This window comes from Canis lupus, chromosome 5 (genome assembly GCF_003254725.2).
Source record: "Canis lupus dingo isolate Sandy chromosome 5, ASM325472v2, whole genome shotgun sequence".
Taxonomy (NCBI): Eukaryota; Metazoa; Chordata; class Mammalia; order Carnivora; family Canidae; genus Canis; species Canis lupus.
Genome location: NC_064247.1, coordinates 56,384,485 through 56,404,861, shown reverse-complemented (window position 1 = coordinate 56,404,861; position 20,377 = coordinate 56,384,485). Strand labels below are relative to the sequence as shown.

The window sequence follows — 20,377 nt, the reverse complement described above, 5'->3', positions numbered from 1 at the left end:
TGGGGGTGAGGGAACCATGTGACCAGGAGACATGCTCCAGCCTCCTCGCCCCACAGTCACAATCGCCCAGGGAACTGCAGTGCCTAAGATGGAAGTGGACAGAGCCCTACCCTGACTCATTGGTCTGCCCTCCTGGATGGGGTGACTCAGGTGGCACTCTTAGTTGCTAACCCCAGGGGATGAGGTCTGTCTTTCAGAGATTCTGAGACCCTGGGGGGGCTCCCCCCACTCTGGCTGACCCGAAAACACTCACCCAGCCATAGAGTTCCGTCTGTGTCTAGCTGTGTGGCACCCAGCGGGGAAGAGCCAGTCACGGGAGCCTCATTGCCCACCTGAAGGGAACCTTCCCTCTGTTCCCTGGGGGTGGGTGAGGCCATCAGACAGTTCCAGAGGTCACATCTGCCCCCAACCCCCATCTGAGCCCCATATCCCTCTCACCCAGAAGCCCTGCCCTGGGGCTCACCATCATCACCCCCAGGTCTAGAATGAGATGGCCATGGTCCCTAGCAGAACACGTGGTGGCTAGGGCGGTGGGGGGGGCCTCATATGGGTTAGACTTTGCTGTAGGGGATGGCCAGGCTCAGACTATACAGACAGGTCTCCACACATAAATGGGGCAGAGCAAGTACCCCCCTTTTGGATCAGGGATTCCTCAGCCGTAACTGCTTCTCTTTTGTCCTCCTGTCCCTCCCCCATCACTGGCAGTGGTCATGAGTGACTGGGCACACCCCGGCTGGGCAAGTCCAGGCACCACCCGCCGCTATTCTGGGTGTACCAGGCTTCCCACTGACCTATGTGCCCTGACTCGTAGCCAGCGGTTGGTGTTGACCGGCACGGTGGAGCGCAGCACGACGGGCTGGGAGCCCAGGTCATAGGTCAGCTGCAGGCGCCCATCCACGATGGCCAGTGCGACATAGTCGGCCCGCTCCGTGGCCTTGCCGCTCCACAGCACCAGCCCCTGAGTGGCTTCCGTGCGCAGGCTCAGCTCAAAGTGGTTGCTCTGCAGGGCCTTCTCACTGCGGAGCAGAGAGTGGGTCAGGGCCTCCAGGAGGGCAGCCAGAGATGGGGGGCGGGAGGAGGGAGGGCCAGGGCCATGACCGCAGCTGTGAGGAGACCCGGGGAGACTGGATGGGCGGGTGGGTGGACTCCCACATGGCACAGACAGGCCGAGAGATGGACGCTAGGACACAGGGCCAGATGGCAGATACATAAGCAGAGGAATGAGGTGCAGACAGCAGGGGTTGGGGTGCCACTGCTCACCTGGGAAGGGCCCCGGAATCCGGAGCATCAGGACTTAGAAGCCGGAAAAGAGGGGAAGCAGGTGAGCAGGGGACAGACAGGCTGTACTGTAGGGTCTGTGGGGGGACCTGGCAGCCCCTCCCCAAGTCCCCTTTCCAGCAATGGAGAGTGAGAGAGCAAGCACCCATGGGGGACACACAGGACCCCGGGACCTGGCTCTACCCGCCACAGAGCCGGGGCAAGGTCACGTGCTTACACATACAGTTGGTGGGCATGACCCAGGCCAAGGGCAGAGATGGAGAGGGGAGGCTGAGTGCTCGGATGCCTGGGAAGGCCCCTGGATGTCTGAGCGCATGTGTGCGTCTGTATACACATAGGCACATGAGGTACACGTGCAGGGACGCATGTGCACGCATACACACGTGCCCTCTAATGCATGCATACATATACATGCCCTCTAAGGCACACACACACACGTGCACACTATGCTGGTGCCTTGTGTCAGGGCAGTGGCTACAGGGGGTGGATGGAGTGACTGGCCCTCAGCATGAACAACCCCTCACCCCATTCTCCTACACAGAATGGAAAGTCTCGCCCCTGCCCTCTGCAGGGTAGGGGTGAGGCTTGGGATGTGCTGCCGTGGATGAGGAGCTGAGATGGGTGAGAGTGAAGGTGGGAGAGGGGGCCAAGGTGCTACTTACGCTGGGATCTCATTGGTCAGTTCGCTTGGAAACAAAGAGACAGGTGGTGAGAAGGAAGGAGAGTGGAGGAGGGGGTGAACACTGGGCCTTGCCCTCCTGGCCATAGGAGGAGGGTGGGTGTGGAGGGTCCAGCGTCTTACCGTGCATGGCATGCACGGACAGGACCAGACAGACCGCAGAGGGCAGAGGGGTGCCCGGCTCCCAGGTGGCGTGTTACCTCTCAGTCACGGCATTGAGGTACTCGACGTAGGTCTGTCCGTCAAAGGCCAGGGCGTCCACATCCCCTGCTGACTTCTCAATCAGCCCTGAGAGATAGTCGGGGTGAGGGCCGCCTCGGACAGGGCTCCCCCCATCCAGTCTCAGCCAGGGGCTGGGCAGCGCTCATCCTTACCCTTCTCACAGTGAAGCCCTGAGAAGCCCCCGGGGCACAGGCACTCATAGGAGGCCTCTCGAGGGAGGCAGGAGGCCCCATTGAGGCATGGGTGGCCCGAGGCCTGAGTACAAGGGTGGTGGGCAAAAGATGAGACATCCACTGACCGCACCACGTGCTCCTGGGACAGCAGCTGGTGGCCTTTCAAGGAGACCTGGAGGGATAAAAGATGGAGAACCTCTGTCTGGACTGCTGGCCTCTCTACCACAGCAGCCACCACCTCTGGGCCACCTCTGGGAGGGGCCCCACCCCTGCCCCATGTACCAGTTGGATGGCGCCATCGAAGCCAGAGAATACCGCAGCTGCCCGGGCCAGTTTGCTGAAGTCAGGGGCCCCTCCAACATAGAGTGGCTCCTTCAGGTTGAGGACAGTGTGTGGCACCTGGGGTGGGGGGAGATGGTGGGTGAGGGGCTGCGGGGCCTGTGCACTGGGCAGAGACCCAGACACAGGGCCCCAGACCAGCAGCCCCACCAGCCTGCAGGGACCGCCCCCTCGCCCATCAGCCTAGCTAGGAGGCAGAGTTAATCACGAACATGGCCAATGCGGACTTAGTGGGGGCAGGAGCTACTCTAGAAGGTAAATGAGTAGGGTGAGAGCAAGAGACCAGTACCTTGCGGGATTTCTGTCGTCCGAAGAGCAGGGTGGGGGTTGCAGAGCAAGGGCCAGAGAGCAGTGAGGGCAGAGAGAGACAGTCAGAGCACAGGGCGGATGGGGGAGAAAACAGTTCAGTGAGAGCCAGCTGTGGGGTGGGGGCGGCCAGGCCTCCCAGGAGAACAGGGAGGAGCAAGGAGGCAGGCAAGTTGGTGATGGGAGGCCCAGGGCGGCAGGGATACTCACCGGGGACTCTCCCAGCACGCGAGGCCCATCACTGACACGCATGGCACCCTTGCGGCCATTGCGCTCTAGTGAGACCCTGGTCCAGGTGTCCAGGGCCACCGGCTCCTTGCTCCTGGTGAGGAGGGGTTACAGTGAGCAGGCTCTGGGCCCTGCCAGCCGGCCACCCCAGAGTGTCCCCAGCCTCACCCCCATGCCCAGCCACGAGGGCGCACCTGATGACCGCTGCTCCCTTGCCCAGGTCATAGCGGAATTCCAAGAAGCGGTCATGCAACGCCAGTGACACAAAGTCCCCCTTGCCGTCTGTTTTCTGCCCATTGTAGAGGAGCAAACCACTGGGCCCACGGGCCAGGAACACCACCTCCAGTGCCAGCTTCTCCCTGGGGTCAGTTAGACTCAAGTGGGCAGGCATCTCAATGGCCCTTCAGCCTGCAGGCTGGACGGGGGTTAGGGGGAGGTTTCCCCTCATCCCCCACTTCTGTCTACTGACCCCAGGTCCCGCTCAAAGGTATGCAACCCTTTCAGCTCCAGGTAGGAGAAGCCATGGAAGTCAGCCAGGAAGGGCTGGGAAGAATCCCGCTCCGAGACTGTGGAGGAGAGGACAGTGGTCACATGGGGGGCCGGCCCTGACCCCTGGGGCTTCCTGTAACTCCACTGATCTGCAAGCTCCAGGACTAACTCAAGCCCTAACACCGACCTGAACCGTGACCCTAACATCAACCAGAACCCACACCCAAATGCTTAACCCTCAACTCCTCATCCCCACCCTCCTCCCTGCACTGACGGCCCAGGGCCCCCACCTGTCTGGCAGATGGCACCCCCTCGTCCTCGGGGGCATTCACACTTGGCCTCCCCATCAGGCAGCACACGGCAGGGGGCTGCCCCATGGCAGGGGTTCGGCTCACAGGGGTTCTTGTCACCACTACAGGTTGGACCTAGGAGACAAGATGGGGTCCCAGGAGGTTCGGGCCCCTGCCCACAGACACACGGGCATGCCCTCACCCCCACCCCGGCTCCCGGCCTGGGCCCCACCCTCACCAAAGCGGCCAGGTGGGCACTGACAGTGGAACATGCCAGCCTCCAGGGCCTGGCACGGAGCCCCGTCGAGGCAGGGGTTGGGCAGGCAGGGGTGGTCTCCACACTCGCCCACCCCGGAGCTTCGGGCTGCAGCCCCTGGCCAGCTGCTGAGCTCTAAACGCTGATTATTGACATCCAGCAGGCGGATGCAGCCCTTGAGGCCAACGCTGATGGACGTCCTTTCGAGTACCCTGCCGCCAGGAGGAGGGTCGGGCATCAGAGGCCAGAGACCAAGGCAACTGTAACACTGGCACCTCCAGCCAGCCAGGATCGAGGTGGTCCCCAGCCTATCCCTCCTCTAGGGGCTCCCGGAATGGCCAGTCCCACAAACAGGACAGAACCCAGAAGTGCACTGAGGGTCAAGGGGGCTGGCCCAGCCCCTTCTCAGTGGTAACACGGCAGCCACCCAGGGCACAGGGTGAGGACCAGGATCAGGATCCGATCAGGGTCACTGCCATCATCACACTTGTCCTTCCACCCATTTTGCTATCCACAGCTTGGGCCTCCTGGGTGCCACCCACAGGTCAGGGGTCCAGGGTCAGGGCTACCCCACCCTCCTTGATGCTCACACAGAAGCCTGATCCTCAGGGATGCCGCCCACAAAAAGGTCTGTGTCCAGGTTGAGACCATCTGTACCGCTGGGGCTGTGGCCCAGCACCAGGGGCTCACCATCCACTGAAAGTGTTCCCCGGCGCCAGTGCCGAGACAGCTCCAAGCGATGCCAGCGGCCAGGCTCTATAGGCACTGAGCTGGTCAGTACTGCAGGCCCGGAACCTGTGTCAAACCTGATGGATGGGAGTAGACCCTCAGGTCAGCCAAAGGGAGCCAGGGCCATGCCAAACCTCAGCCTCTCGCCCTCACTCCTCACCCGCCTTGGCTCCACCCCTGGCCACCCTCACCCCAGCATGTCCCCCCACCCCCTCTGGGCTGCCCTATCCACTGACCTGAGCTGCACACGGCCCCCCAGCAGCGTCAATGCCAGGAAGTCCTTGCCCTGGGCATTGCCATTATAGAGCAGCAGGCCCTGTGGCTCTAGTGCCCGGAACTCAAGTGCTAGGCGCAGCGTGTGGTAGGCACGGAGGGTGGGGAAGGCCAGGAAGGAGCGGCCATTGAAAGCTGGCACCGAGAGGTACAGGGCTGCAGGGAGATGGGGGAGACCAGCTGGAAGGGCGCACAGGATGCTGGCCCCCCTTGCTGTGCTCCTCCAAACTGAAAGCCCCAGCCTTGGCTCCCCACCCTGACCCTGGCCCTGGCCCAGCTACAACCTGCTCCCCTCTGCCTCCCTGCCTCTCTGCCTCTCTCCATCATGGATGACCCTTACCCTTCTCACAGACGGCACCCCTCCTGCCCACTGGGCAGCTGCAGGTGAAGCCTCCACCCGAGTCCTGGTCCTGGCAGGTTCCCCCATGGAGGCAGGGCTGGGAGTCGCAGGGCTTCGGGGGCTGCTGGGTGCCTGGGGGCAAGGGCCGGCGTCCGGGCACGCGACGGGGAGCAGTGGTGGGAGGCTGGCGTGTGGTGGGTGGAGCTGTGGTCCTGCCCACAGGCCGGCTTGTGTGACTGGGGTAGAGGGCCCACTGGGTCCCAGCAGGTGGCAGGTGGGCCACCGTGGTGGCTCTGGCCGTGGCTGCGGCGGGTGTTGCTCCTGTGGTGGCTCCCGTGAAGAACGCAGGAAACCAGTCTGGGGGGAGGAGGACTGTCAGGACCCACAGAAAGCAGAGCACAGGCAGGGCCAGCAGGGTCAAGGGTTCTGGGGGTAGCAGGGAAGGGGACAGGTGAGCTGCAGCACTTTGCCAGCCTGGCACTCACCAAAGTCCATAAAGCGCACGTGCTCCTGCAGTGGCCGCCGTACGCCCAGGGACCGGCGCCGGGATGCCTGTATCTGCCGGAGCAGGGCTTGGCCCACATCAGGCGCCCTAAAGGTTGTGGCTGAGAAGGAGGGGACATGGAGCATGGTAGAGCCCCACAGAGACACCTGCTGCCTCCAAGAGGGCCCAGGGTGGGGGACTCACCAGGGTCAAAGTGCACATCCACAATGGCTCGGACTGAGCTGCCAGGCCCCAAGTCCCTCAGCCGGACGCTTCGGAAGTCCTTCTTAACCTCTGAGTTCCGGAAGAGGTCATCCAGCTGCAGGTGGGGAGTGGGTGAGGGCTCTGGGGAGCTGCCGGGGCCGGGCTGTTAGGCCCTCCCACTCCAGCTCGTCTGGGTCTGTCCTAGGGAAAGCTGCACCCCTGCACGTACGGTGCTCTCGATGCTCCTAGCAGTCTCCCCAAAAAGCTCTGACTTGGGGTCAGCCATCTCCGGCGTGTAGAACAGCTCTTGCCCCTCCACGCCCTCAAGCTCCAACACACCCTGGAACGCCTTGGTGGCTGTGGGGGAGGAGGCAGTGAGGCCCTGCCTGGCACCTGCCTGGCCTCTGGGCAGGCCATGGGTACAGGCCCCAGCAGCAAACCACATGGGGTGCAGGGTGGGTTAGTCAGATGGGCATGAGGTTAGTGGGGTGTCGGGGCAGGGCTGGCAGCAGTTACCAGGCAGACTTCTTGGAGCAGTGCTCCAGGCGGGCTTGCAACAGGAGAGACAAGTTAGCCACAGGGTCCCAGGTACCCACACATTTGTGGGGGCCGAGACCACACATGTGCATGCCTATGCTGAATCCCCAAGGCCATGTACACATGTATGCTAAAATCAGAAGACCATAAACCCTGAGCGCCCACCTTCTGGGCAGGCCTCCTGCCTGGGAAGAGAGACTGCATTTCTGGCCATGTCCAGGCCACTGTTCACGCTCCACCCCAGTCCCCGGCTACCCACTCACCAGGACAGTTGGAACCCTCTGCGTCCAGCGAGGGCGTCTTGCCATCCGAGCAGCAGCCCAAAGGCGAGTTGTAGCAAGAAGCCCTCTCCATGGGTGGCTCAGGGGTCACAGCACTGCCACCTTCAGGGGGCTCGAGTCCTGGGGAGGTATAGTCTAAGCCTGGCCAGAGGGAGAGCCCTCCCAGGCCCTGTCCCCCATGTCCCTGAGACCATGCTCACCCCCTGAGCCAGTCCCACTGGCCTCCAGGTCACCACTCAGCCCCTCATCGCCGCTCCCGTCAGCACTGCCAGACTCGCCAAAAGCAGATGTGGCGAGGTTGGCTGCCGTGGCGGGGGCTGTGGGGGGCATGGTCAGCACAGGCCTCGTGACAGTCCTGGGAATGCTGGCAGTGGTCCGAGATCCTGGTGAGGGTCGAGGCGTGGGCCGGCTATGAGGGGTGCTGCTGGGAGCCAGGGGGAGGGTGCTGGGGGCGGGTGGCAGCGCCTTGCTCGTGCTGAGCCCTGAGGTGGCCCTGGGTACAGATGTTGGGCGGGCCCCAGGAGCAACAGTCTCTGCAAGGAGAACAGAGTCTGAGTGGAGGGCCGGGTCAGGTAGTCAGCCCAGTCAGGCCTTCTTGGTCAGTTCTGAGGCAGTGGGTTAGGCCTCACCCTGGCACGGGCCAAGGCTCTGGATGGAGATGTCCAAGCCCTGGCGGCAGGCGATGGTCCTCAGCTGGCACTCATTGCCGTAGGTGACTCCATCTGACCCACAGACCTGGGGCACAGGGCAAGGATGCTGGGGAGAGGCCCTCTCCCCACACCCACAGCCCCCCACATGCCCCAGCCCTCACCTTGGTAGCACTGGCCCCTGGACAGGTAGATGTTGGGCACACACAGCGTGCAGAGCCAGCCTCCTCCACGCAGGACGCCCCAAACTCACAGTGCATCTCAGCACACGTCTCAGGCGCCAAGGAGTCTGAAGCAGACATGGGAGACCCTGCTGCCAGCTGAGGAGGCCTGACCCCTATGATGGCCCCACCTCGAGCATGGAGAGCCAAGGGCAGTGCCTGGCTTGGCTCTCACCTGTTTCACAGCCGCCAGGGCCCAGAGCGTGGCCATCTGGACACTGCCCGCACTTAGGTCCAGCCACCCCAGGCTTACATGAACACAGCCCGGTCATCTGCTCGCAGTCATCCCGCACAGCGCCCCGGGGGTCACAGCTGCAGGCTGGGAGGCAGGGGGAGGAACCTGAGGTCTGCGCCTCGTTTCCCCATTGGCTCCAGAGCCTGGCCCAGTTCCTGCCTGGTGTGGGTCAGGCTAGGGTCTGAGCAGGTGAGACAAGGAGCACAGGGACAAGATGGACAGGGGGGAATGTTCGGCGGGGGACTGACCATTGCCCCTGTCACTCACGGGTGCAGCCGCTCCGGCCATCAGTGACAATGCCACGGAAGTTCCAGAAGCCAGGCTCACAGCGGTCACACTTGAGGCCCCCGACGCCTGGGCGGCAAGAGCACTGACCCGTAGTTGGGTCACAGGTGCCACTGTAGGAGCCATGTGGGTTGCATTGGCAGGAGCCTGCAAGCCAGGGCAGGATAAGGTCACTGCAGCTACACACGTCCACTTGGCTGTGGGCTAGGGCTGGGCTTGAGTACTCACTGGGGCAGCCAGCCAGGCCCACACCCCTGGCAGCAGTGACGTTGTCCTGGCAGCAGCCATAGGGGGTCTGGGTGCAGTGTGGGGGAACTGCAGGTAGCAATGGGGCCAAGGTGGGGCCTGCAGGGAGTGGCAGAGAGTTCAGATGTCATGCATTGCCAGATGTCTACCTTGGGCCTGGCCACTCCACCTCAACCTCCCCTGGTTGTCACCACTCAGCCCTCCTGATGCCAAATCCCAGCAGGACCTGGGTACCTGGAGCTCAGGTCATAGGAGAGGACCCACACTAGTTATAAAAACACACCTGTACACACAGGACCGAGAACATGCACAGCGCCCCAAGATCATGGCCATACAGCCACATACACACACATACAACCAGAACCAAACATGCTTAGGTTACGGTGTTTTTACCAACTGGTACATACGTGTACAAAAACGTGTGTGTGCACATTTACCCATGTTCCTCCCAAACTCCATGCATCAAACACACCCACACAGACACACATGTGTGCACACATACATCTGCACACGCTCACAAGCACTTGTGCACACAGGTAAGGATGGTAAATGTAATATTTACTGGGTCACCATCAGCCTCCCCCCAGGAGACAGAAAGTGTCCCGAAGTGGGGGGCGTCACCAGTCCACCACCTCCCCACCCGGAGCCCAGTCTGGCCCACAGAACTCAGGTGCTTAGTGCACCCTGCTAACCACAAGGCACCCATGCCCAAATGCTGCAGTTGCACAAACATGAATACTCACCAGCATTGCACTCTTAGAACCGCCCCAGCACACACACAACACCCATGAAGATATGCACACGTGTGTGCCTCACTCCTACATGTACACACGGCTTTGAACACACAGGCGATTGCACAGGTGTGCATGGGCCCTCGTGCACACACCCACATGGGCCTCAAGGGCCCACTCACCACGGCAGGCTCCCTGTGCTGTGACGTACAGTTCTCGCCGCGATTCACACCTGGCCTTCTTCAGCTCACACTCGGTGCCATAGGTGAGCCCATCTGAGCCACAGACCTGGAGGGGTGGTGTCAGGGTGGGTGGCCACAGCCATTCCTCGCTGCCTGCCCAGGGCCAGGGGAGGTGGGGGCCTCACCGGGCTCCTCAGGACGCTATGGCAGCTGAAGTCACAGACGCAAGGCCCATCTTCCGAGTCCTCATCCCAGACACCGCCATGCTGCTGGCACAGCTCCTGCTCACACTCGCCATCCTCTCCGGAGCCAGAGCCTCCAGAGCCACACTCAGCTGTGGGGAGGGGGCTGGGTCACCCACAGGGTCGTGCTGGAGGCTGATACACAGCAGCCCCTGCCTGGCATCCCCAAACCTACCCTGCTCACAGGGCCCCGCCCGGGCCTCCTCAATCTGTGTCTGTTGCTGGCAGGCAGCTTCTCGGAGATGACAGGCACTGTCGTAGGTGACACCATCGCTGCCACACACGGGCCCGGGTGGGGGTCGCTCACATCGGGGACACACACATTGCCCAGCCAAGCACACTGCCCCGAAAGCACACACTGTGTCTCCGCAGGTCTCTGCAAAGGGCAGGGCCAGGTAGGGGTCAGTGGACCCCAGCTGAGGGAGACAGGACCACGGCCTGCCCACACCCATGACCCCACTTACGGCAGTGTCCAGCTGAGACCACATGCAGGCTGATCTGGTGTGTGCAGGCGTGGACGTGCAGCTCACACTCGCTGGCATACGTGTGCCCATCAGAACCGCACACAGGTTGAGCCGAGGCCACGCACTCGGAGGGGCACACACAGCGCCCAGTCTCAGCCTCACACAGAGCTCCAAAGCGGCACTGCCCACAGCGGTCTGAGGAAGAGGCTCTGTCACCATGACAACCAGGACTCACAACCCCCTAGCAAGACTCATTTGCCCACTACTGACCACAGGGTCCTCTGCGAGCCACCCGGATCTCCCGTCCAAGGGCGCAGGCCGTGGCTTCCAGTTCACATGTGCTGCCATATGTGACACCATCACTGCCACACACAGGATCATAGATGCCCGAACACACCTGCTGGCACACGCACTCAGCCTCCCCATTCTTCACGGCACATGTTGCCCCAAAAGGACACCGCACCCCAAGGCACGGGGACAGGGGCTGGTCTGGGGAGAATACAGGCCCTCAGTGAGCTCCTCCCATCCCCCCAGGCTCATGCACAAAGCCCCCAGCTCCACGCAGCAGACCCTCTCCCAGGGTGGGGACAGCGGACGGAAAGTGGACGGGGAGAGGAGCCGAATGCTCAGGACACAGCAGAGAAAGGGGCAGACACAGGACAGACGCAGACAGGGACACAGACCCAAACAGCCTCAGCCCCTGCCTGAGTGCGGGAGGGGCTGCCCCCAAGACATAGGACCTTCCTGACTGCCCAAAGCAGCTTGAGGAAGGGCCAGGCTGTGCAGCCACCCAGGCTGCTGACCGCTGACCACCAGCAGCCCTGGGACACCCTAGTGTGGGGGGGCGGGGCCTGTAGCCCACAGTCACCCCAGGGCCACAAGGAGGAGGAGGTGTCTGTCCACTTGCTCTGAGGACCACAAGGCCAGGCAGCAGCGAGCCACCCCCCCCCCCAAATGAGCCGGGGCAGACCTCGGGCTGTGGGCTCCTGGCGGCAGGCGCGGTACCTCATCCTGCCAGCAGGTCAGGCTGGAAGACACAAGAGGCGGAGCAGAGAGGGAAGGAAGGACAGACGCAGAGAGCGCGGAGAGATGGAAGAGAGACGGACAGACCAACGGACGGACACAGAGTGGGGTGTTGGCAGAGCCGCGGCAGCCCAGCCCACACATTAGACGCCGGCTCCGCTCTCTGCCCCCCACCCCCCCACCCCTCCACTCCCTGTGCTAAGGGCTGACTGACACTTGGCCTTTGGGGGGACAGTGGTGCCCCCAGTGTGGGGCCCCGGGACTGGAGGCTTCTGGGGCAAGACAGCCTTACACGGGTACGAGGGAGCCTGCACAGTGACCCCTGCCTCTGCCCACTGCCCCTGGGGGCTCCAGACACCCTCCACACAGAATCCACTTCCCTAGAGCCTACTGATGTACGACAGCCCTGCCAGGCCTCCCCCACAACTGGCCCTCACCCAGGACCCCAGGAGGAGCATGACTCAGGATGGAGATGGTGTGTGATGACAGGCAGCAGGACTGACTCAGGACCGACTCAGGACCAGCCCGTTCTCAGCACGGGCCCCACCCGCCGGTGCTCACCACACGGGCCCTGGTGCTTGGCGGGAATGGTGCGCTGCTGCCGACACTCAGCTTGCTGACGCCAGCAGTCATTATCATACGTGTGCCCGTCGTGAGCACACACGGGTCTATAAGCCCCATCACAGATGACACGGTCACAGGAGCAGCGGGGGCGGCCTCGGCGGGACAGACACACAGCATTGAACCTGCACACATCTGGACACTGGTCTGGGAGGGTGAAGCAAGGAGATCACTCAGCTCAGAGCACCCTGTCAGCCCCCATGAGGCACATAGAGGGGACCCATGGGCAAAGAGGGGAGGATGAGTGGGTACCAGTGAGGACTGCCAGTGACTGTGGGACAGGCAGGGCCCTAGGTCACACCACCAGGAACCACCCACCTTGAGGCTGGCACTGGCCAGAGCGCACTTTCTGGAGGACAAGGCCACGGGTGGCTCCCGTGCGGCCCATTATGCAGTCGTTGTCATAGGTGACTCCATCATCCCCGCACACAGGTGCTGGCTGAGAAGGGCAACTCTCTGGCCGGAGGAGCATCTCAGGATGCCGCGTGCGTGGGTGAACGCGGCAGACACGGCTCAGGTCATGGTGGGTGCCCTGGCAGGGGTCTAGGATGTGGGAGGGCAGAAGTCAGGGTGCTGTGCCATGCAGACATGCACATGTAGAAGAAACATGGCAGGGCACGGGGCAGGGCTCACCACAAGGGCCGTCAAACTTCTTGACGATGTTCTCCTGGCGAGTGCACGCGAGGCGCAGGAGCTGGCACTCACTGGGGTAGTCAGCACCGTCGCTCCCACACACGGGGCCCTCCGGGGGCCCCCGGCAGGTGGCAGGGCACAGGCATGTGGCTGTCTGCCCATCTGCTGAGCGCACACAGGTGCTGCCGAAGCTGCATGTCACATTGGAGCAGGGGTCCCGGGAACCTGTGGGTGGGGCGGGACAGGGTCACGGAGCCATCCACTGCACGCTCTGGAATGCCCCCCTCATACCTGCACTCACCACAGGGTCCGCGACTGAGTAGGCGGATGCGGCGCTGCTGGCTGCACTGCGCCCGCTGCAGCTCACACTCATTGCTGTAGGTGGAGGCGTCAGAGCCACACACGGGCGCCACCACGGCGGGACAGGCACTCTTCTTGCACACGCAGGAGGCTCGGCCTGAACCCCCTGCACTGGGCTCACACACAGCACCGAAGCCACACAGCATTCCTCGGCATGCTGGGGAGTGGCACAGGGGAAGGAAGGGAAGGTCAGGGCCCAGCACCTGCTGCCACCCAGGCCCCAAGGTCCGTGCACATTTCCTGCATCCACACACCTGCACAGACCAACATGCATTCAATATGTTCAACCCCCTGGGGACACAGCCACCCATCCACACGTTTGTGCTGGCACTCATGGGAACACGTGTGCCCATTGAGGCCACGTATACATACCCTTGCACATGTGATGGGGCCTGGCCCCTCCCCCCCTCAAGCCCACCAGCCCCAGGGCATTTCCTCATGGTAGCAATTCTCAGCCCTCTTCCCCTCCACAGCTGTGGAGGGGGCATCTCCCTGATCTCGCACCAGCACCTCAGTGGGAGCCCCACACAAAGCAAGAAACAAATCCTCAGGCCAACTCTACCACGGGGAACCTGTCCCAGTTTTGCTTAGACCCCTCCTCACATCAGAACCAGAGCCCCTCACCTGACCCCTGACCCCTCAGAGGCCTGGTCCCTCCTGGGAGCTGCTCCAGGGCCCAACACCAGCTCAGCACCCAATACCTCTGGCCTGAGCTCACACACTTGTAGAGCAGATGGGTGGGAAGTCTCTGGGGTCAGCTCACCTGCTCCATCTCTGGCTCTGGTCGGGAACCTAGCACTCTGACCCCAGGCTTCCCCCTATGTTCTCCTTTTCTTCCCACATCTTTTCCCTGGGGGCCCTGCCTCGTGGGCTTTCCTTGGCCTCCCCTTCTCTACCCGACCTTCTGTGCCTCCCTCAGGTCTCTCAGCTGTGGTTTTCTTGAAGGTTCCTGGCTCTCCTGCCCTCCCAGGTCTCCCCGGGTGAGAGCTGATGGGGCATCTCTCCTGGAGCCCCCACCTCTGCACACCTCTTCCCCAGGCCTGCTGTCCCACCTCAAACGCAGCAGCCACCTCCTCTGGGAGGCTGAGCACTGGGTCTCTGCAGACCTGTAATCTTCCTCTTTAAACATTTAATTCCTATTTTTTTTTAAAGATTTTATTTATTCATAGAGACACAGAGAGAGAGAGAGAGAGAGGCAGAGGGAGAAGCAGGCTCCATGCAGGGAGCCCGACGTGGGACTCGATCCTGGGTCTCCAGGATCACACCCTGGGCTGAAAGCGGCGCTAAACCGCTGAGTCACCTGGGCTGCCCAAACATTTTAATTCCTAACTCTGTAGTTAAAAACTGCTATGCGCCCAGCACATCCCAACGAAGGGGCCGCTCCTGACACCCACCGATGAGAGACCACAGCTCCTCCAGTTGGAGGAATGCAGAAGGCTCTGGGACACTTTAACCCAGAGCTGTCAGGGAGAGCCCCTCCTGAATAAGGCCAACTGACTCCGTAGGACCTCCACTGGGACTTACACACACCCACAGGCACAGGTTTATAGGGTGCAGCTGTCTACTCTAATAAATGTTTAACTGGGTCTAATTATCATTAATAAGTTATGGTGGAGACAGCGGGTGGCTCCCTCCATCGTCTTCCAGCAGGCTCAGGAAGCAGGGCAGGAGAGAGAAAGCACCACCGTTCTGGGGAGGGCAGGGCCCCAAAGGGAGCTGGAGCTAGCTGTTGCCACAGCAACAGCCCCCATCAGGCTCCTTCACATCTGATTGGCAGCCCTACCCCTGCCCCCCCACAGGTTGAGTGAACAGGGGCCTGAGGCCAGGGTGGGGCCCATGTGCACACCCCAGCCTGAAGTCCCTGTGACCACCCGTGCTCCCCTCCCACCGATACTTCTGTCTTCCTCCTCCCACTTCACCTGGAGATCCAAGCCAGGCTACTGCCAACTCTGCATTCATCTGCCTGGTGACTGTGGGCAAGTTATCACCCTGCCATGCTTCAGGACCTCCTTATGTGAGTGGGCACAGTGGGGCCTACTTCCCAAGGTTACTGTGGGGCTAAAGGGGCTGACATCTGCAGAGGCTTGCAGGGTGCTCTGTATGCAGCTCTAGTGGAGGGTCAGCTGCCATAGTAATGACAATTGTTGTTACTGTCATTACATTGGCTTCCCCTCTGTCCTGACTCAAACCAAACTCAAAGCCTGTCCCCCCATGAGACTCTTCACACCCTGTCTCCCTCTACTCTTCCCTTAGCACTTTTTTCTCACCTTTTTTGCTCAAGGCTCCTGGGACCCCCCAGACCAAATCCATAGGCACTTGCCGAAATCCATCTGACTACTGTTTGGCATCCACCAGACCTCCTAACCAAGGTCTCTCCCAGAGTCCTGACCCATGGCCAAAGACTTGGTCCTCCTGTCAGTACACTCCAGGCTCCCGGCCTGGCTGTGGAGTGTCTGTGCCCTGGAGTCAGGCCTTTCTCCCTCTGCTCACCTTGGTCCAGCCAGACCCTCCCAAAGCCCCAACCCCTCAGACAAAGACATCTACTCTTGGATGACTACCATGTTCCTTGCCCACCAAGACCTGCACCCTTCCTCCACAACCCAAGACAGTAACTAGGGGAGGATGGTGATGATGACAATGACAGCTAACCTGTGATAAGCAAGCCTGGAGCACTGGGTCAGGTATATAGAAGGTGGACTGGAAGGGGAGGGGCTAGGGGCAGGAGATCAGAGAGACATCTTGAGGACAGGTTCTTTGGGACTAGCTGTTGGCCTGAAGGTGGCTGAGGGCAGAAGAGAGGCCAGGGTGCCTCTGGGGCCATCAAGCTGAGGCCCCCACACTGACTCCCAAGTCAGACAGGTGGGTCTAGGTCCCAGCCCTTCCACCTCCCACCACTTTGTGGAGCCTGCAGCCCTCTCAGAGTGGCAGTTCCCAAGGAGCAGGGTCTGGGCTGTAGAGCAAGGGTAGGTCTCATGGCTCCCAGGGCAGCTGCAGCATTTGGTGATGTGATGTGGGCAAAGCAGAAGCTTGGAATTCATGGCACTCATTCCCTGTCCAGGGTGAAATGGGTTCCTTCCCCAGACCCACGCTCAGGCTGTTAGGTCTGGGGAGGGCTGCTCCCATGCATAGTTTTGATGCCCACTTCACAGCTGCCTGTCTACATGTCTGTTCTCCGCTCCCTCCGGAACTAGGGAGTCATAGAGGCTCAAGGTGAGTCTCTTGACTGGACATAAAACATGCACAAGTACACATACATGCACACACATGCAAGCAAGCACATAAGAGCCATGCCCTTCATGTGTGAGGCACCACTCATACCACACCTCTATTAGCCCTTAACCATTACGTAAGCTGCCCCTCGTAAATGTATGTAGAGCACCCCTATGGCCATGAGCCACACTTGCCCAGCAATGACTACTACAGGAGGCTTTCCCTGACCACTCAACTCCCCAGTGCAGGCTTGCTCTCTGCATGCCCAAGGGCCCCCTCACAGTGTGCCATGCCGGAGGCGGCAGTGGTTTTTTATAGCCACCGGTTGAAGTGGGTATATTTAAACTCCCCTCCTGCTCTCGGGTGAATTAGGGGATGGAATGGCCTGCCCATGGCCACAAATACACAGTGTGTATGCCTAAGAGGGATGACAATGGCCATGGCATGGAGCTGTCCCCAAGTGTGCAGTAGGGTCAGGATGTGGGTGCGAGGGCCCACATGGGCAGCAGCAGGGAAGGTCAAGACACACATAAAGCAAAGGAGATGCACCAGGCTTTTAGGGTTCAGGAGAGGAGGCTAAGTACACTGGGAAAGGGGAAGGTGCCTCCCACCCAAACCCAGTCTTTAAATCCAGACAGAGCCCCAGGCCTCTTGCCCACAGCCTGTGGGAAACTCAGTCGGGTCTCCAGCCCCCAGCCCACTACAACGGAGTATCCTTTTATCCCATATATGGATAGCTTTCTATGTGGGGTTCTGAACTCCGGCAGGTACCTGCCCAGCAGGGAGCTTAGGTGCTGAGCACAAACTTGGAAACTTTCAGTGTCCCCACCCAAGGACAGAGCCCCAAGCCACCTTTTCCTGTGACACTAACTGCTTCATCCCCTCCCCCTCTCACATTAGCTGAATTACAGCGGCTCACAGACCAGCAGGCGTCTCAGGGAGGCCACGTCCCAGCCCACAGAGCGGGTCAGAAGGCCAGCCCTAAGCTGTTCAGTACCAGGGACAGGCTCTGCAATCTGTCCCCAATCAATGGTCCTTCACGACTCCCCGCCCCCCACACATATTGTCTGACCCATCTTACAACTTGTAGGCCCCAGGACTTATTCCCAATTTTTGGGCCAAGAAGGGCAAGGCCCAGAGAAGTTGGAGCTTGTGTGCAATGGCTCATGGCCAACACAGGCCCAAGCCCAGGCCCAAGGACCCCACCTGTGCTCTGCTTGTCTCCCGATGTAGACATCCCAGGAAGGACCCAGGCTCCCACATCCAGCATCCTCTCTGCTCCAGATACACCTAATATGTCTGGTGTGCACACCCCAAGAATGGCTCCTGATCCCTAAGAGTGCCACTGCCCCTCCGAGCACAGTCTCCCAAGTACAGCCTGTCACCAACTGAGGCCCCCCACTCCACTTACCATCTGGAGGCGTTGGGGGCGCTGGTGTGAAGTGGGTCCCAGGTTTGTCTGGAAGAAAACCCAAATATCTGAGTTAGGCCTCTCTGAGCAGACCTTTCCATAGCCTATCCCTTTGCCCAGTCTGGAGGGGCCACCCCTGCCCTCCTGCCCTTGCCCTCTATACCAGTTGCCCATCCCCAACCCTTCCCTGGCCCCATGCTGAGCCCCAAGGACCGGCCAAAGCCTGTGAGTAGCCAGAGGACAGGCCCTTCCTCTTCTCTGCCCCTCCAGCTGTGTGGTCATGGCCTAACACCTGTCAGGCGGGGTCCTAACAGCCGGGGTGTAGGCAGCCACCTATTCCCAAGATGAGCCCAGCCCCAGGCCCTGCCGAAGCTCCCCCTTCCAGTGTGGTCAGCTGCTCCCTTCCTCCCCAGCTCCCAGAACACGTTGTCTCTGCAGCTCAGGATGAAGATCAGGTCCTCCATGGGACCAAGGACAAGCTCCGAGGGGCCCAGGGATCCAGAGAGCAGCCCATCCTGTCCCTGGAAGATGCAGGTGGCCCATCTGAGCAGCATCTCAGTTGGTAGCCTCTGGGGGACCTGCCTGTCCCCTAGTCCGTGGTGGCTGAGGTAGGGGAGCTCAGCCAGCAGAAGGAGGGTCACACGGGCCTGGCCCACAACCACGTACAGTTGTTGAGGAAAAGCAGCACCGCGAAGCCCAGCGTGGACGTGGCCAGCAGAATCAGGCAGACGTTGCAGGGAATCATAAAATACCGCACCAGCAGGGAGACCCCACGCTGCTGCCGGGGGTCCCGCTCCAGAGGTGGCGGAGGCATGGCCCTGGGTTCCTCAGCCCCACTCTCAGGGGATGGGGGCTCCTCAAGGGGTGCCCTTGGGCCTCCTCGGGGCAACTCCCCCCATCCTGGGACCCCTGGGACAGCTGACAGCAGCTATGTCCTCAAAGTTCAGTGCCAGTCACCGCCCGGGGAGCAGCAGGGCCCCGCCAGCGCCCTTGAGGCTCATAACGGGAGGTGTGCAGAATTCCCAGAAGGAAGCGGAGGCAACGCTGAGGGCCAGCCCGCGGCCCCCCCTGGTGTCCACCACCCGGTAGCGGTAGCGTCGGCGCCGGTAGCTCTCCGCAGGGCTCCGGCCGCGCCCGGTCTTCCCCAGCCCGCGGGAGCCCCGGAGCCGCCCCGGCGAGGGCCAGGCCGAGGAGCGCGGGCGGCGAGGGCAGGCGCGGCGGGGTCCGCGGGCGCGCAGGGTCTCGGTCCGTCCGGTCCGGTCCCGTCCCCGGCGGAGGCGGGAGGAGCGCGCGCCTCGGACGGAGAGAATAAAGGGCCGGTCCTCGGTCCTCGGAGGGCCGCGCCTCGGTCCCGCCTCTGGGCGAGCAGCGCCCGCTCGCGTCGGCCTCGCCCGGGCTGAGGCGGTGAGTGAGGGGCGAGGGGCGCCGCGAGGGAGGGCGGGGAGCGGAGACAAAGGAAGCCGCCTCCGGGGACCCCGGTGTCCGCGGGGAGTCGGGCTCGCGTCGCCAGCCAAGGACCGGGCGGAAGAGGACGGGAGGGCAGCCGCACAAAAGGCACCGGAGGGGCAGGGGGATGGATGGGAGTGAGGGTGGGGGCGAGGTGGGCGCGGGGCTGGGAGGCAGAGGAGGCAGGTGCTGGGGCGGGGTGGGGGCGGGGAGAAGGTGCGGGGCGGGGTCAGGGGCTGGGCGGCTCCCCTACCGCGCCCACCCCAGGAGGTCCGCGGGGTCACTCCGACTCCCCGCGGCGGGCGGGGGCTCGGCCCTGCACGCGGGACTCCGTTCGGGGCTGCAGTGTGCGGGGGTGCCTGTGCGCGCGTGTCACCGTCCGTGCTTCTGCGGCCCCGCCCTGGCAGTGTGCAAGGGGTAAGGGTCCCAGGTGCACGCGCAGGTGGAGGGCCGGAGGGGTCCGACCCGAGGGCGGAGGTGGAAGGACAGGCCCACCCCCACCGCCCCGCCGAAGTGATGGCCACACCTCAAACCACCCGGGCACTCCCCACCTCCCCTCGGACAGAGGAACATGCAAATGAGTTCCTTGGAGAGGAGCATTATGTAAATAGTCGCGGTCCTCCCGGCACCGTCCCGCGGGCCTGGAGCGCCCCCCAGAGGCCACAGGGAGCATCGGGGCCGTGACGTCACCGCCGGACCTGGGCGCGGGGCAGTACCGGAGCCAGGCCTCTCCACATCCGCCCTCCAAGCCCCTGCCCTGGGAGGGGGAGAGGCGGGGTGGGGGTGGGGGTGGGGGGGTCAGCGCAGGAGTGCAGCACCGGCCCCATAATCCGCACCAGTCACGTCCCACCCTCCGCAGCCGGAGTCCCGTAGGCGGCCATCTCTGACTCACCCTCCGCCCCCCTGCACCCCCATCCCGCCACCAGCCTTTGCGAGGGATCCCTGAGCGCCCCCCGCACCACACCCACCGCGGCTGGCCGCTTCCAGCCTGGACCTGGTCACAGGCCTTCGAGGACCTGCAGTGACCTCTGCCTGTCCCTCTTAGAGTCCGCCAGCCCTTTCTGGGGAGAGAGGAAGAGGAAGCCTGGCCTCCAAAACAGAGCGTCCCTCTTCTCCTTGGGATCAGGGCCCACCCAGCCCCATTCCAGAATCCCTTCTGGTCAGTTCTTTCCAACAGCTGCTGACCAACTCCCCGCTCCAGCTGAAAAGACGTGAATTGCACCACGGCCCCCCCATACATGCCCAGTCATACCCATCTACACAGAGTCCCACACTCTGCAGACAAATACCTGTCCACTCACTCAGAGTTACA

At 62.2% G+C, this 20,377-nt stretch overlaps 1 protein-coding gene across 18 annotated transcripts in view; it reads right to left on the bottom strand.

The window, feature by feature from the left end:
• The window catches only part of AGRN (agrin), a 49,620-nt gene that overhangs the window by 17,134 nt on the left and 12,109 nt on the right, over window positions 1-20,377 (bottom strand). For 6 of the 18 annotated variants that reach the window (XR_007410857.1, XM_049110449.1, XM_049110452.1 and 3 more), the window contains 31 exons: window positions 17,620-17,667; window positions 12,940-13,155; window positions 12,639-12,863; window positions 12,324-12,548; window positions 11,946-12,152; window positions 10,632-10,850; window positions 10,362-10,556; window positions 10,073-10,273; window positions 9,841-9,989; window positions 9,656-9,761; window positions 8,725-8,841; window positions 8,479-8,643; window positions 8,152-8,295; window positions 7,920-8,044; window positions 7,738-7,843; window positions 7,309-7,659; window positions 7,091-7,228; window positions 6,520-6,647; window positions 6,291-6,405; window positions 6,088-6,207; window positions 5,603-5,959; window positions 5,226-5,418; window positions 4,851-5,066; window positions 4,243-4,472; window positions 4,005-4,139; window positions 3,695-3,791; window positions 3,420-3,584; window positions 3,208-3,319; window positions 2,635-2,751; window positions 2,332-2,524; window positions 2,158-2,245 (listed from right to left, as the gene is read on the bottom strand). Coding sequence is in view for 17 of the 18 variants with exons in the window: in XM_049110449.1 (XP_048966406.1) it covers window positions 2,158-2,245; window positions 2,332-2,524; window positions 2,635-2,751; window positions 3,208-3,319; window positions 3,420-3,584; window positions 3,695-3,791; window positions 4,005-4,139; window positions 4,243-4,472; window positions 4,851-5,066; window positions 5,226-5,418; window positions 5,603-5,959; window positions 6,088-6,207; window positions 6,291-6,405; window positions 6,520-6,647; window positions 7,091-7,228; window positions 7,309-7,659; window positions 7,738-7,843; window positions 7,920-8,044; window positions 8,152-8,295; window positions 8,479-8,643; window positions 8,725-8,841; window positions 9,656-9,761; window positions 9,841-9,989; window positions 10,073-10,273; window positions 10,362-10,556; window positions 10,632-10,850; window positions 11,946-12,152; window positions 12,324-12,548; window positions 12,639-12,863; window positions 12,940-13,155; window positions 17,620-17,667 (5,203 nt within the window). In the remaining variant the exon portion in view is untranslated. Of the gene's footprint in view, window positions 1-253; window positions 358-791; window positions 1,017-1,260; window positions 1,294-1,940; window positions 1,965-2,157; window positions 2,246-2,331; window positions 2,525-2,634; window positions 2,752-3,207; window positions 3,320-3,419; window positions 3,585-3,694; window positions 3,792-4,004; window positions 4,140-4,242; window positions 4,473-4,850; window positions 5,067-5,225; window positions 5,419-5,602; window positions 5,960-6,087; window positions 6,208-6,290; window positions 6,406-6,519; window positions 6,648-7,090; window positions 7,229-7,308; window positions 7,660-7,737; window positions 7,844-7,919; window positions 8,045-8,151; window positions 8,296-8,478; window positions 8,644-8,724; window positions 8,842-9,655; window positions 9,762-9,840; window positions 9,990-10,072; window positions 10,274-10,361; window positions 10,557-10,631; window positions 10,851-11,331; window positions 11,499-11,945; window positions 12,153-12,323; window positions 12,549-12,638; window positions 12,864-12,939; window positions 13,156-17,619; window positions 17,668-18,285; window positions 18,705-20,377 lie in introns of those variants that run through there. The other 12 variants (XM_049110460.1, XM_025427605.3, XM_049110450.1 and 9 more) reach the window with 10 other exon arrangements.